At 47.7% G+C, this 16,332-nt stretch overlaps 1 protein-coding gene across 5 annotated transcripts in view; it reads right to left on the bottom strand.

The window, feature by feature from the left end:
* CFH (complement factor H) overlaps positions 1 to 16,332 on the bottom strand; it is a 120,868-nt gene that overhangs the window by 64,657 nt on the left and 39,879 nt on the right. For 4 of the 5 annotated variants that reach the window (XM_039484115.1, XM_039484114.1, XM_039484118.1 and 1 more), the window contains 4 exons: positions 9,448 to 9,624; positions 5,198 to 5,374; positions 3,143 to 3,316; positions 2,527 to 2,709 (listed from right to left, as the gene is read on the bottom strand). In XM_039484115.1, coding sequence (XP_039340049.1) covers positions 2,527 to 2,709; positions 3,143 to 3,316; positions 5,198 to 5,374; positions 9,448 to 9,624 — 711 coding nt within the window. The remainder of the gene's footprint in view (positions 1 to 2,526; positions 2,710 to 3,142; positions 3,317 to 5,197; positions 5,375 to 9,447; positions 9,625 to 16,332) is intronic. The other variant, XM_039484117.1, reaches the window with a different exon arrangement.

Below are 16,332 nucleotides of genomic sequence, written 5' to 3'. Positions count from 1 at the left end.
AAAGGGCTAACTTTACTAAATTAAGGCGAATAGTTAGGGAAGTGGATTGGACTAACATATTTAGGGATCTAAAGGCAGATGACGCCTGGGGTTACTTCAGGTTGAAGTTGCAGGAGTTGTCAGAGGCATGTATCCCGAGAAAGGGAAAACGGCTCGTAGGTAGCAGTTTTAGACCGAGCTGGATGAGCAAGCGTCTCAGAGGGGTGATTAAGAAAAAACAGAAAGTGTACAAGGAGTGGAAAATGGGAGAGATCAGCAAAGAAACCTACCTTATTGAGGTCAGAGGGTGTAGGGAAGCAGTGAGAAAGGCAAAGAGCCGGGTGGAGATGGACCTAGCGAAGGGGATTAAAACCAATAGCAAAAGGTTTTTTAGCCATATAAATAGGAAGAAAACCAAGAAGGAAGAAGTGGGACCGCTTAAAACTTTAAACGGAGTGGAGATTAGGGATAATCTTGGAATGGCACAATATCTGAACGAATATTTTGCCTCAGTCTTTAATGAGGCTAATGAAGGGCTAAGGAATAGTGATAGAGGGACTGATGGGAATGAAGATATGGGGGTAGACATTACGGTATCTGAGGTAGAAGCCAAACTTGAACAGCTAAACGGAAGTAAATCGGGGGGTCCGGATAATCTACATCCTAGAATTAAGGGAATTGGCGAGTGAAATTGCAAGCCCGTTAGCGATGATTTTTAATAAATCTCTAAACTCGGGGGTTGTACCGTTTGACTGGAGATTAGCTAATATAGTTCCTATATTCAAGAAGGGGAAAAAAAGTGACCCGGGTAACTACAGGCCTGTTAGTTTAACATCTGTAGTATGCAAAGTCATGGAAAAATTTTTAAAGGAGAGAGTGATTACGGACCTTGAGGCCGATGGCAACTGGGACAAATTACAGCATGGATTTACGAAAGGTAGATCGTGCCAAACCAACCTGATCTCCTTCTTTGAGAAAGTAACAGATTTTTTAGACAAGGGAAATGCAGTGGATCTAATATATCTTGATTTCAGTAAGGCGTTTGATACGGTACCGCATGAGGAATTACTGGTTTAATTGGAAAAGATGGGGATCAAAATGAAAATCCAGAGGTGGATAAGGAGCTGGTTAAAGGGGAGACTGCAGAGGGTCGTATTGAAGGGGGAACTGTCAGGTTGGAGGGGGGTTACCAGTGGAGTTCCTCAAGGTTCGGTTTTGGGTCCGATTTTATTCAATCTATTTATCGCTGACCTGGGAACCAAGAGTAGGAGTGGGCTGATAAAGTTTGCGGATGACACCAAGTTGGGAGGTATTGCAAATTCGGAAAAGGATCGGGATATCCTCCAGGGAGATTTGGATGACCTTGTAAACTGGAGTATTAGTAACAGGATGAAATTCAATAGTGAGAAGTGTAAGGTTATGCATTTAGGGATGACTAACAAGAACTTTAGTTATAAGCTGGGGACGCACCAGTTGGAAGTAACGGAGGAGGAGAAGGACCTAGGAGTCCTGGTTGATCGTAGGATGACTATGAGTAGGCAATGTGATGTGGCCGTTAAAAAAGCTAATGCAGTCTTGGGATGCATTAGGCGAGGTATTTCTAGTAGGGATAAGGAGGTGCTAGTCCCGTTATATAAGGCGTTGGTAAGACCTAATTTGGAGTATTGTGTGCAGTTTTGGTCTCCCATGTTTAAGAAGGATGAATTCAAACTTGAACAGGTACAAAGAAGGGCCACTAGAATGATCCGAGGAATGGAAAGCCTGTCGTATGAAAGGAGACTTGAGGAGCTCGGTTTGTTTTCCTTAACCAAAAGAAGGATAAGAGGAGATATGATTGCACTCTTTAAATATATCAGAGGGATAAATACCAGGGAAGGAGAGGAATTATTTCAGCTCAGTGCTAATGTGGACACGAGGACAAATGGATATAAATTGTCAGTCAGGAAATTTAGGCTTGAAATTAGACGAAGGTTTCTAACCATCAGAGGAGTGCAATTCTGGAACAGCCTTCCGAAGGAAACAGTGGGGGTGAAGGACCTCCATGACTTTAAGATTAAGCTAGATAAGTTTATGGAGGAGATAGTATGATAGGATAACGGGCTTAGTCAATAGGTCAATTAAGTGCCACACTGGTAATTAGTACAATGAGTCAATGATAGGATATTGTTAGCCTTTTTCCAAAGGGTATGACTGGAGAGTCTTGCCCGCATGCTCGGGGTTCAGCTGACCGCCATATTTGGGGTTGGGAAGGAATTTTCCTCCAGGGTAGATTGGCAGTGGCCCTGGAGGTTTTTCGCCTTCCTCCAAAGCATGGGGCAGGGGTCGCTTGCTTAAGGAGTGGGTGGATCGGCTTATGTGGCCTGCATCTTGCAGGAGGTCAGACTAGATGATCATAATGGTCCCTTCTGATCTTGAATTCTATGATTCTATTATTCTATATGTTACATTTAAGTAGGTATAGTTTTGATTTGGAAAATCTCTAAAAGTGTAAAATAGAAAAGTATTAATCTATACTAATCTTAAGAGTGTGAAAAACACATATTTTACCTGTGCAAGAAGGTAAAGATGTCCATTCCCCATCAATACATTCTATTTTTCTTGATCCAATCATTTTAAAACGGTGGTCACAGTCATATTCCACTGAGTCACCATGCTGATAGTTCTCAAGAAGTTCACTGATAATATTCCCATTGGTAATGCTGGGTGGTTCTCCACAAGCTTTGGTTTCCTCTAATACAAAGAGATTATATCTAAACAGTTGTTCCAATTAAAAGTAGACTATAATAAAAAAAAAATTCACTGCTTCAAGTGGAGAAAGATGGCACAGCTGGCCAATGAATTAATTAACCTTATATCTGGAGATTTGGATTCAAATCCTACTTTAGATCACAAGTGGAAATGAGTTCCCTGAGTTCAACTTACTACCACTTCACACGACTGGCAGTTTCACTATAATCAAAATGGATGGAAACAAATTCACAGTTTCAAATGGGAAATGAAGGCACAGTGGGTTAGTAAGTGATTGGTATGAGGATAGATGGGGTAGGTCACCTTGGGATAGACACTAGGATCCAGAAAGAGCCCACAGAAGAGTTTATGAGTATTGAAGAGCCAGATTTACTAATAGGTATCCTACTTAAATAAGCCTAAGAGAAATATTTACCTTTACATGTAGGAGATGCTGGGAACCATCCAAAGTAATAGCATTGAGAGGAGTCAGGTCCCACTCTTTTGTGACCTTTTGCACAGGAAAAAGTTACCACATCTCCATTATCATATTTCCCTTTCGGGGGGAAAACCGAGCCTTTGGACAATGTCAACATTTCACATTCTATGGCTAAAGATGATGGTGAGGAAAGGAAAGAAAATATATTATAGCAAATATTTCCAGGGGAAAGTATTTAAAATACAAAAGATTTGAACAAAAGGGGTCAAGTATCAGAGGGGTAGCCGTGTTAGTCTGGATCTGTAAAAGCAGCAAAGAGTCCTGTGGTACCTTATAGACTAACAGACATTTTGGAGCATGAGCTTTCGTGGGTGAATACCCACTTCGTCAGATGCATGCAAGCTCATGCTCCAAAATGTCTGTTAGTCTATAAGGTGCCACAGGACTCTTTGCTGCTTGAACAAAAGGGGTTGATCAAAAACCAGTTTTAAACCATGGAAAGGAACCCATTGATTTGGATCAGGGCTTTTGTTATCACCAAGAACAAGAATCTTGCTGAAAAAACTGGGAATTTGTAAAAGAGTAAGAACTCCATCTAGGGTGGGAAAGAAAAGAAGGCAAGCAGGAAACAAAACAAGCACAATAGGACATAACTGGGAGGAAAAACAAAGATGACGTTTAACCAAATGAAGGGGTGACTTTCCATAATCTTCCCCCCACATTCAGGGCCGGCTCCAGACCCCAGCGCGCCAAGCGCGTGCTTGGGGCGCCATTTTGCCGGCAGGGCAGCAGGCAGCTCTGGCGGACCTTCCGCAGTCATGCCTGCGGGAGGTCCACTGGAGCCGCGGACCAGCGGACCTCCCGCAGGCATGACTGCGGACGGTTCGCTGGTCCCGCGGCTTGGGTGGACCTCCCACAGGCATGACTGCGGAAGGTCTACCGGAGCCGCCTGCCGCCCTCCCAGCGCACCCTCCGCAGGCGCGTCTCCAACAGGTCTCCAGGAGCCACGGGACTGGCAGCGCGCCCCCTGCGGCACGCCGCCCTGCTTGGGGCAGCCAAATTCGTAGAGCCGCCCCTGCCCACATTCTATTAATTTAACTATAAACATTTTGCAAGTAATTTAGAAACTGGTAGGTTTCATAACCTCAGATCCTTACTCAGACAAATCACACTTGGAATACACCAAATAATCAGTTAATGATGCTGGCCTTTCAATCTGGATTGTTATTTGTCATGACTTAAAATACAACTATTACTTGTTCAAAGTTTTTGTAAGATTTGTTTGACTTTCATAGTACAATAATAATTCTGCAGTTTCCGGTGCTCTGATTACCTCTTATTTCCCAATGGTTCCATTACTTTTTAATTTAATCTGGACTCTGTTTGAATCAGAGCTGCTCCATCCAGAGTCTGGAACAGACAGATGCAGCTATTGCTGAGCAGACCACGAAGCTCTCAATCCCAGCAAATCTGGATCTGTGCAGAGCAGAGATACCCCAGCCCCTCCAACCCTCCTCAGACTTCCCTCAGAGCCTGACCCAGGGGGGACAGTATTTATTGTCCATGTTGCAGTAGTGTCTGGGGTGTCCAGTACATGCGGAGAACCCCATGGCACCAGACACTGCACAAACAGCCAGTCCCTCCCTGTAGAGCTGAGATGTAAGTACAGTATTTATATTCCAATGGATTAATTTTATTATTATATGGTAAAAATGAGAAAGGAAGCCATTTTTTCAGTAATAGTGGACTTTTTATGTCTGATTTTGCAAGGAGGTGAAACTTGGAGGTTTGCAAGACAAATCTGACTCCTGAAAGATGTACAGTAATCTGGAAAGGTTAAGATTATGAAGAGCACACTTTCCTGGGGATTGCTGACTGAATGCAATAAATGATTCTTGACTGTCCCAGGAGACATGAACAGTCATTATCCACAATGTAACCTGCACCTACATCAGAGCTATTTAAACTAGTAATCAATATAGCAACTAGAACAGTCAAAGGAATTCATTCTGCAGAGTAGTAGTTTAATTAAACAAAACAAAAACACCTTACCAAGACACTGGGGCTCAGGAGTCCATCCATTTATGCCACACACTGTATAACCTGTTGTGCTTTTATTTACAGTTTGGTATCCATCCGCACATTCATATTCTAGTATGTCTTCAGGCAGAAACACCGTTTGATTTATGTGGAAATTAATATGCTCGAAACGAGGCTTTTCACATGTTTCTGTAGAATTAGAGAAATTTAGTTTTTTTTCTTAATTAGAAACTCTGGTATTCTAAAGCATTCTAGTTATATCTACCTTTGTGAATTTGGGCCCCAGTATAGTAAAAAATGAAAATTCTACACACAGTACCACACATTGTATCTCTTTAATTTTTCATTAGGAATATGTGGTGGTGAAAGGAAAGTGTTCATAGATTTAGAAGGCAAGGCCAGAAGAAAACATTTAGGCAATAAATATATACCTGCATTTTGCATGTTTGCTTCTTACATCATTCCCACTAATGTTTACCAGACATGTTTGTCTTTGAAAATCTACAGTGATAATAGTGACTCAAACCTTTCCCTTGAGAGTCAACACTAATGCTCTTAAAATTCAGAATATCTTCCTAATGTCTAGCATAAAATTTTTCCTTCCTTGGATTCAGGCCATTGCCTTTTTCCTACCATTTGAAACTGTGAATATAATTTCCTTCTTTCAGTTGATTCACAACATATTGGCCTGGTCTACACTACGAGTTTATATCGAATTTAGCAGTGTTAAATCGCATTAACCCTGCACCCGTTCACACAATGAAGCCCTTTATATCGATATAAAGGGCTCTTAATATCAGTATCTGTAATCCTTCCTGACGAGGGGAGTAGCGCTGAAATTGGTATTGCCATTTCGGATTAGGGTTAATGTGGCCGCAATTCGATGGTATTGGCCCCCGGGCACTATCCCACAGTGCACCATTGTGACCGCTCTGGACAGCAATCTGAACTCGGATGCACTGGCCAGGTAGACAGGAAAAGCCCCGCGACTTTTGAATTTCATTTCCTGTTTGCCCAGCGGGGAGCGCCGATTAGCACGGGTGACCATGCAGTCCCAAAATCAAAAAAGAGCTCCAGCATGGACCGTAGGGAGATACTGAATCTGATCTCTGTATGGGGAGATGAATCTGTTATATCAGAACTCCGTTCCAATAAACGAAATGCCAAAGCATTTGAAAAAATATCCAAGGCTATGATAGAGAGAGGCCACAACAGGGACTCAACACAGTGCTGCGTGAAACTTAAGAAGCTGAGACAAGCATAACGGAAAGCCAAAGAATCAAATGGACGCTTGCGGAGGAAGGGAGAGAGGGATGGAGGGAGGAGGGACTGAGGACTCTAGCTATCCCACAGTTCCCACACTCTCTGAAAATCATTTGCATTCTTGACTGAGCTCCCAAAGCCTGAAGGGTCAAACACATTGTTGCGGGTGGTTCAGGGTATATGTCATCAGCCCCTCCCCCCCCATGAAAGAAAAGGGAAAAAATTGTTTCTTGCCATTTTTCAATGTCACCGTATGTTTACTGGATGCTGCTGGCAGATACGGTGCTGCAGCGCTAAACAGCAGCATCCCCTCCCTTCCCTTCCTGATGGCAGACGGTGCAATATGACTGATATCCATCATCATCATCCCGTGAGTGCTCCTGGCTGGCCTCGGTGAGGTCGGCTGGGGGAGCCTGGGCAAAAATGGGAATGACTTCCGGTCATTCCCTTCTTTAAGCTTTGTCTAATGGAGATTCAGTCCTGCCTGGAATATCATAGCAGCTGGAGGCTGCCCCCACTTTTATCTCTGATTGCAGATGCAATAAAGTCAGTTTCTTATTCATGCATTCTTTATTACTTCATCACACAAATGGGGGGATAACTGCCACAGCAGCCCAGGAGGGGTGGGGGAGGAGGGAAGCAATGGGTGGGGTTATTGCAGGGGCAACCCCTAGAATGGCATGCAGCTCATCATTTCAGCGGGATGTCTCGGGCTCTGACCCGGAGCAGCCGTTTGCTTCTCTGGTTCTTTAGTAGACTTGCCTGATATTCTAGGCAGGACTGACTCTACCTTTAGACAAAACTTAAAGAAGGGAATGACCTGGGGAGTCATTCCCATTTTTGTTCATGCGCCCCCGGCCGACCTCACCGAGGCCATCCAGGAGCACCCATGACAGCAGCAGACGGTACAGTATGACTGGTAACCGTCATTGCCAATTTGCAAAGCAGCAGACGGTACAATATGACTGCTATAATAGTATCTCTGCTAACTTGCAAAGGCAAGTGAATGCTGCTGTGTAGCGCTGCAGTACCACATCTGTCAGCAGCATCCAGTAGACATACGGTGACAGTGAAAAAAGTCTGAACAGGCTCCATGGTTGCTGTGCTATGGTGTCTGCCAGGGCAATCCAGGGAAAGGACACAAAATGATTGTTTGCCATTGCTTTCACGGAGGGAGGATTGAGTGACGACATTTACCCAGAATCATCCGTGACACTGTTTTTGCCCCATCATGCATTGTGCTCTCAACCCAGAATTCCAATGGGCGGGAGAGACTGCGGGCACTATGGGATAGCTACCCACAGTGCAACACTCCGGAAATCGATGCTAGCCTTGGTACATGGACGCACACCACCGAATTAACGTGCTTAGTGTGGCAGCGTGCACTTGACTTTATGCAATCTGTTTCCAAATACCGGTTTCTGGAAAATTGGAATAATCCCGTAGTGTAGACATACCCATTGTTACTGTGATAGTTACAATTAGGTTGTAGTCATGATCCCTTGAATCATCTGTAAGGGTTAGATTCTGCTCCAGTGTAGGGAAGCCAGGGAACAGATTCTCTGGTCTGGTCCAGCTATGCTGAGCAAGGAACCGGATCAAGGGATAGAACAAACATAACTTCAAGCCAACTTTCTGCCTTCCAGATTCTCAGGTTGTTCCTCCTTCTTCAAGCTATTTTATGCTGGTTCTCTATGGCCCCAAAGGGTCATTTCAGCAGCCAGAAGAGCCAGGACATCCCAGTTATGATGCCTTTTCCTTAGTCACACCTTTATATCTGGGGGGAATTCCAACCAGCCAACTAGTTTTTTGGCTGTTTTCTGCAGTCAGAACTATGCAAAGCAGATGGAATAGGAGGAGAATTGGGCCTTATACTTATAAAAAGGCAAAGGTGGAAAGCAGCATACAACAGTAAATAAGGAATTCTCACTGCATTCAATTATGTGTCCCTAATACTTAGCCCTGTTTTATCCCATTTGAGGGTCTGGTCCTTGTTTACCAACCAAACTAATCCATGCATTGGCACTGTCATTTTCACTGCCTTTATTTTCAAAACAAAACATTCATGAACACCACAAAAGTCAAACATTTCCCTACTAATTTCCAAATGAGTCACAAATTGCAGGGAATCTCCTCCCTGTAGAAACATGAGAATTATTCTTGACTGGAAATATGGGAGACTACTCATAAAGAGCCAGGCATCCAAAGGAAGGTTTATTCGTTTATTGAGCCAATTTTGTAGACTATTCTGTGTGAAACATCCCAGTCTGCAAGAGTTATTGCAGGTGCTATCGTACGGGACACCACTTTGCAGAGCCAGCACTGCAAACAACTTAAAGTTCCTGTATTTCACAGACAGATAATGTAGATGGGATTTTCTAGGTCTTGGTAGCTATGCTGTTTATTTAATACTCTTCTCTGAGCGATGGAATGGACTTCATTTGAAGACAAATTATAAGCAAGTTCTTTTATGTTCTGTGTATGTGGATACTAATAGGGTAAAAAGAGGAATAGCCAGGAAATAAGGCAGCCTGAAATAAAAGGAAGAGATGACCCCCACTTGGACTGGGTTAATATTGGAGTTATTGTCCCACAAAAGTGGGAGATTTAATTGTCCACTTTAATCACCATATTTCCTCTCATCTGGAGAGAAGGGACTCCCGAAACCCGAGGACTATAACTAAGATACCTAAAGTGACAACAATTGGAAGAAAGTTTTTATAATTTTGTGCTCTGATGCTTTTACATAAAATTTAAGTCTTTATGATTTAAACTCTGATCAGCCAATGGTAAGTTATTTTATTTATGATGGTAATACCTCCCCCAAATAATAGATTAATTTCGTCCAGTCATACTAAGGCATAACCCAAGGAGCCTCAGCCTTGTAAGTTTCCCCACATGAAGCTTCAAGCTTCTCTCCATACCTGAACATGGTGCTCATCCTCTACTCAGGAAAAAAGGAGCAAAGTAGAGAGTTCTTCAATCATTAAATTACTCACTAATGCACTTTGGTAAAGGAGTCCATCCTTCTTGAAGGCACTGTGTCTTCCCCAACTCATTTCCTTCTGGAGTTGTGTAACCAATTTGACACCTATATGTTGCTTCCTCGTTTAAATTAAATCTGCTCTTACTTGCAGAGAAATAACCATTCTGTATCTCAACTTTTTCACAGATTTCTAAAATAGAGAGAGTATGACATTATCTCAAGATAAATACTGTTAATTAACATGCTTTTCATAGGTATAGGGTGACTACGAGAAGAGGTACACCTGAAATGAAATGGAGGAACACTACTTAAAAAATGTTTGAACAAGAAGTTCCTTCATACTTTTGGAGAGTGGGAGGGGAAGGTAAGAAATCATCGTGCATATCAGTGTTTCTTATCTCTCACAATCATTCCTGATACTGATTTCTCAAAGCCAATCTAAAAGATGGTTGAACTGAAAATGGTCATTTTGATTCTGACACTGCCAGCTCTTATTTTGCGGGAAAAGTTCTCTCTTTGTATTGTATGTGCTGTATGTATAAGTAATTTGGTGAAGCACCTTCAAATCATAAGGGGCTCATCAGTGAGAAAGACAGTGATAAAACATCACACAGAAATCATCACTTAACCTGCCTTCTTCAGAGACAGCCTCACCCACTGCAATATTTCCACAGCTGTGATCAATAGAGCATTCATGCTAGGCCCCCTCAGTTTAAAGGAGAGGGTGTTTATAGCAGGGCATTATCCTGGAGAGGCATTCAATTTTGGAATTCACTCTCTCCCTGAATTTGCTGACTTCCAGGATACACTGCGCAGCCCATCTACTTTCTTGGGCATTTGGGGAGAGTAGAGATAGGGAGGGAATGAGGCTTTGAGGCAGGATGTGTTTGTCTGAATTTTGTTATGGAGGTTGATGACTTGATTTTACACATGATATCTTAACTGATGTTCAAGCACCCAGAGCTACCAGACAAACTGTGCAAGCCACTCCATGGAGGAAGGGGAGGCAGAGGGGCAAGGTGGAACCATGGCTTTAACCCACTTTGCAACACCCAGAAGTGCTGACCAGATATAGACAGAGGAACATGCTGCATTATCCCAAAAGATGGTGTAATGCACACACAACTCATGCCTGGTAGAGAACTGGAGGAAAGACAGGATTTCCTGGAGCACAACTGCTCCCTGGATTACTTTGCCTCAACAAAAATGAGAAATACCTGTGGCACCTTATAGACTAACAAATTTATTTGGGCATAAGCTTTCATGGGCTAAAACCCACTTCATCAGATGCATGGAGTGGAAGACACAGTAGGAAGATATATGTAGCAGTACATGAAAAGACGGGATCTGCCTTACATCTGATGAAGTGGGTCTTCGTCGGAAGACTTTTTACCCTAGCAACACTCAGAGGGTCGGCTGGGCGCCCCCTGGAGTGGCGCCACCAAGGCACCGAATATATACCCCAGCCGACCCACCCGCCCCTCAGTTCCTTCTTGCCGGCTACTCTGACAGTGGGGAAGGAGGGTGGGTGTGGAATGGATATGATCAACACATCTCGAAGAACAACAGTTACAAAGGTAAGTAACCGTCTTTTCTTTTTCGAGTGCTTGCTCATATCCATTCCAGTTAGGTGAGTCCCAAGCCTTACCTAGGCGGTGGGGTCGGAGTGAGATGTGGCGGAGTATAGAACCGCCGAGCCAAAGGCTGCATCATCCCTAGATTGCTGGACCAGAGCATAGTGCGAAGCGAAGGTATGAACCGATGACCAGGTTGCTGCACGACATATTTCCTGTATTGGAACATGAGCCAGAATGGCGTCTGAGGAAGTCTAAGCTCTGGTAGAGTGGGCGGTGAGATGGCCCAAGGGAACATGAGCTAAGTCATAGCGGGTGCGTATGCACACTGTCAGCCACGATGAGATCCTCTGTGATGAAATGGGAAGACCTTTCATCCGGTTGGCAACTGCAACGAACAGTTGGGGGGACTTGCGGAACGGTCTCGTCTGATCAATATAAAAAGCCAGCACCCTACGGACATCTAGAGAGTGAAGCTCCTGCTCACGTGAGGATGCATGCGGCTTTGGAAAGAAGACTGGGAGAAATATGTCTTGATTGGTGTGGAAAGCTGATACCACCTTCGGGAGGAACGCTGGATGTGGATGTAACTGTACCTTGTCCTTATGAAAAACAGTATAAGGCGGGTCCACCGTGAGCGCTCATAGTTCGGAGACCCGCCTAGCCTATGTAATGGCTACCAAAAAGACTGTCTTCCAGGACAGGTACAGCAGCGAGCAGGTGGCCAACAGCTCAAATGGTGGAGACATGAGCCTGTTGAGGACCAGGTTGAGGTCCCAGGTTGGAGTCGGGTGGCGCACATGAAGATAGAGATGCTCAAGGCCCTTACGGAATCTAGTGGCTAATGGATGTGAGAAAACTGTGTGTCCATCCTCCCCCGGGTGGAAAGCGGATATGGCCGCTAGGTGCACCCTCAATGAGGACAATGCTAGGCCCTGCTGTTTGAGGGACCAAAGGTAGTCTAGGATGACTGGGATCGGGAGCTCCGCAGGGCAAGCATTTTGCGCCTGAGCCCAGCAAGCGAAGCGCTTCCACTTGGCTAGGTAAGTAGAGCGAGTGGAAGGTTTTCTGCTGCTCAATAAGACATGTTGCACCGGAGCAGAGCAACGCAGCTCCGGTTCGCCTAACCATGCAGGAGCCACGCCGTGAGATGAAGGGCCGGTAGGTCCGGGTGACGGAGACTGCCGTGATCTTGGGTTATGAGATCTGGATGAAGCGGCAGAGGAATTGGGCTGGCTATGGAGAAGCGGAGCAGTGTGGTGTACCAGTGCTGTCTGGGCCACGCTGGCGCAATCATGATGAGATGCGCTTTGTCCTGGTGGAGCTTCATGAGGACTCTGTGGACTAGGGGGAACGGGGGAAATGCGTAGAGCAGATGGAGACTCCAGGGCAGGAGGAATGCGTCCGACAGGGAACCCGGTGACAGGCCTTGGAAGGAGCAAAAGTCCTGGCATTTCCGGTTTGCTCGAGAGGCGAACAGGTCTATCTGGGGAAACCCCCACTGTTGGAAAATTGCATGAGCAACGTCCGGTCTCAGCAACCATTCGTGACACAGAAAAGAACTGCTCAGGTGATCTGCTAAGGTGTTCCTCATGCTTGGGAGGAAGAACGCCACTAGGTCTATTGAGTGGGCTATGCAGAATTCCCACAGTTGCATCGTCTCCTGACAAAGTGGGGAAGATTGAGTTCCCCCCTGCTTGTTGATATAATACATGGCCGTTGTGTTATCCATAAAGATTGAGATACAATGGCCACTGACTTGGTTCTGAAACACCTGGCATGCGAGGCATACCGCGCGTAGCTCTCGGACGTTGATGTGAAGCTTCAACTCCTGTGATGACCAGCGGCCCTGTGTGTGAAGGTGGCCGAGGTGAGCCCCCCATCCGAGGGACGAGGCGTCTGTCATCAGGGAGAGTGAGGGCTGGGTTGGATGGAATGGCATCCCCACACACACTTGGGATGGGGCCAGCCACCAGTCCAGAGAGCGTAGGGCGCTCGGTGGAACAGTGAGCAGAGTGTCTAGAGGATCCCTGTTCGGGCGATATACGGAGTTGAGCCACGTCTGGAGAGGGCGAAGGCGTAGCCTGGCGTGTTTGGTTACGTAGGTACATGCCGCCATGTGTCCCAGAAGGCTGAGGCAGGTACAGACCGAGGTCATGGGGGAGGTCTGAAGCCCCTGAATGATTTGCGTGAGGGCATGGAACTGAGGCTGAGGTAGGTAGGCCCTGGCTAGAGAAGAATCCAGGGTGGCTCCTATAAAATCTAGCCTCTGGTTGGGGATCAAGGTGGACTTTTCCACATTGAGCAACAGGCCCAGTCGCGTGAATAAGTCTTTGATCACGGTTACGTGCTGCTGCACCTGGATTTGTGAATCTCCCCTGATAAGCCAGTCGTCTAGGTAGGGAAAAAAGCAGCTGCCACGTCGACGGAGGTGGGCTGCGACGACGGCCATACATTTTGTGAATACCCTTGGGGCCATGGATAGGCCAATGGGAAGGACAGCAAATTGGAAATGAAGGTGATTGAGCGTAAAACGGAGGAAACGCCTGTGCGGGGGGAAGATGGCAATGTGAAAATAAGCGTCCTTCATATCGAGGGCGGCATACCAGTCTCCAGGATCCAAGGCCGGGATGATGGTCCCCAGGGAGACCATGCGGAACTTCAACTTTATCATAAATTTGTTGGGGCCTTGCAGGTCCAGGATAGGTCTGAGGCCCCCTTTGGACTTGGGGATCAAGAAGTAACGAGAATAAAAGCCTGCACCTCTTTCCGTCTCTGGAACCTCCTCTATTGCTCCGATAGTGAGGAGCGTCTGCACCTCTTGTAAGAGGAGTTGCTCGTGAGAGGGGTCCCTGAAGAGGGACCGGGAAGGAGGGTGGGAAGGCGGGGGTGAAATGAATTGGAGGTGGTATCCACGTTGCACTGTGCGTAGGACCCAGGCATCCGAGGTCAGCCGAGTCCACGCCGGAAGGAAGTAGGAAAGACAGTTGGAAAAAGGAGGGAAAGGATCCTGTGTGGAAGCTGGTAGGCCGTCCCCGGGCGCACCTTCAAAAGGACGACTTTGGCCCCGCCGGTGGCTTGGAGGGACCGCAGCTCTGGGATGGCTGGGGTCCAGACTGCCGCCCCCACCCCCGACCACGTCACCGACCAGAGTCTTGTCTGTATCTGGCCATAAAGTAAGGTCGGTACGGTTGGGGGTGGAACGGACGTCGCTGGGTTACCGGGGCGTGCATCCCCAGGGTGCGCATAATGACCCTGTTATCCTTCAGGCTTTGGAGCCTGGGATCCGGTTTCTCGGAGAACAAACCCTTGCAGTCGAAGGGCAAGTCCTGGAGCGTATACTGCAATTCTGGGGGAAGATTGGAAACTTGCAGCCAGGAGATGCGCTGCATGGTGATGCCAGAGGCCAAAGTCCTGGCCGCTGAATCAGCCGCATACAAGGAGGCTTGCAAGGATGTACGAGCCACCTTTTTTCCTCTCTTCCAGGAAAGCGGCAAATTCCTGTCGTGAGTCCTGGGGGAGAAGTTCCGAGAACTTAGCCACCTCCGTCCAGGTGTTATGGCTGTAACGGCTCAATAAGGCCTGCTGGTTAGCCACTCGAAGTTGTAGGGCGCCCGCAGAGTAAACTTTGCGGCCGAGCAGGTCCATCCGTCTAGCCTCCCTAGACTTAGGGGCTGGGGCTTGCTGTCCGTGACGCTCCCTCTCATTGACCGATTGGACAACGAGCGACGAGGGGGGAGGGTGGACGTATAAGTACTCATACTCCTGAGAGGGTACCATATATTTACGTTCCACCCCTTTTGCCGTCGGAGGGATGGAGGCAGGTGACTGCCAGAGGGTGTCAGCATTAGCTTGAATAGTCTTGATGAACGGCAGAGCTACCCTAGTTGGAGCGTCTGCCGATAAAATGCTGACAACAGGGTCCTCCACCTCTGGCACTTCCTCTGCTTGGATGTCCATACTCAGTGCCACCCTCCGAAGGAGGTCCTGATGGGCCCTTAAATCTATTGGAGGAGGCCCTGAGGAGGAGGTCCCCGCTACTGCTTCATCCAGCGAGGAGGATGAAGAGACCCCAGGGATGAGCATGTCCTGTCCAGCCTCTGGGTCCTGGGATGGGTCTTGCTCAATTGGCGCAGGTGAAGTTGGAAGGAGTGGTGGTGGTACCTCCGTCTCAGCCGGGGGGCGGCTCACTGTGGCCTCTGGGATACGTGGCTCTGATGGCACTGTGTGAGAGGGAGGCAGCGGAGCACCTTGGGCCTGATGGTAAGCCCAAGGAGTCCAAAAACCCCATTGTCGAGGGTCTTGATCTGGGTACCAGGTCTCCTGGAAGACTCCCGTGGGCACCTGAGAATCATGCTCATCAGCATAATAACTGTCGGCATGTGATGAGACCGAGGCATGCCTGCAGGGCCACTGAGGAGCGGAGAAACCTTGCGCCGACGTGCCTACTGATCTCGTTCCCCTGTGTTCTGGTGACCGGTGCCGGGAGTCAGCACGGTGGCGAGAGCGAGATTGGGACCTACGACCGGGCCGGTGCCGGGAGGTCGACCGAGATCTCAAGTCGCGGTGTCTAGAGTGGCTCCGAGAGGCACGGTGTCTGTAGCGGTACTGGGATCGGAAGTGGTGCCACGAGTACCGAGTTGGGGAGCGAGAAAACGACCGGTGCCGCAAGTCTGAGTGGTGCCGCGTACCAGAGCAGTGCCGGGACTGCGAGCGGCGCTGAGATCGACGGAGAGAATGAGACCGTCGACGGGACCGGGAGCGTCCGCGGGCGGGAGCGGTGCCGGTCCGACTCGGTGCCAGGAGGTGGTCTGAGCAAGGACGGCTTGCCAATGGAATGGAGTGCCCGCACCGGCGGTGCCGGGGGTGGAGGCAATGCTGAGTCCGTCATGGCAATAAGGTCCTTTGCCGCTGCGAAGACCTCTGGAGTCGACGGCATTGTGAGCTCTACCACGGCGGATGCCGAGGAGGACACAGGTTCTGGACTTGACGGTCTCTGCGGGACCGGAGTCGACGGTACCGGCAGAATGGTCGGTGCCGGAGGAGTCTGCGCCATGGCAGGTTTTGGTGCCGGGCGGTCCGATCGGGGCACACTTTGCTGTCCCGGAGCGGGCGGTGCCGAGGCAGCAGCGGCCTTCGCTTTCTTCGCCTTAGGCGAGAGGGAGCGCCTCGGAGTTGATTTTGGTGCCGACGGCGCTCGTGGCATGTGCAGGGAAGAATGGCCCGGTGCCGAGGAGGTGCTCCTAGAGTCTGATGGAGCGGTGGACGGTGCCAAAGATGGAGGGGTTAAGGCCGCCTCCATGAGGAGCTGTTTAAATCTGATG

Source organism: Mauremys reevesii, linkage group 8, assembly GCF_016161935.1.
Source record: "Mauremys reevesii isolate NIE-2019 linkage group 8, ASM1616193v1, whole genome shotgun sequence".
Classification (NCBI taxonomy): Eukaryota; Metazoa; Chordata; order Testudines; family Geoemydidae; genus Mauremys; species Mauremys reevesii.
This window is presented reverse-complemented; position numbering and strand designations above follow the sequence as displayed.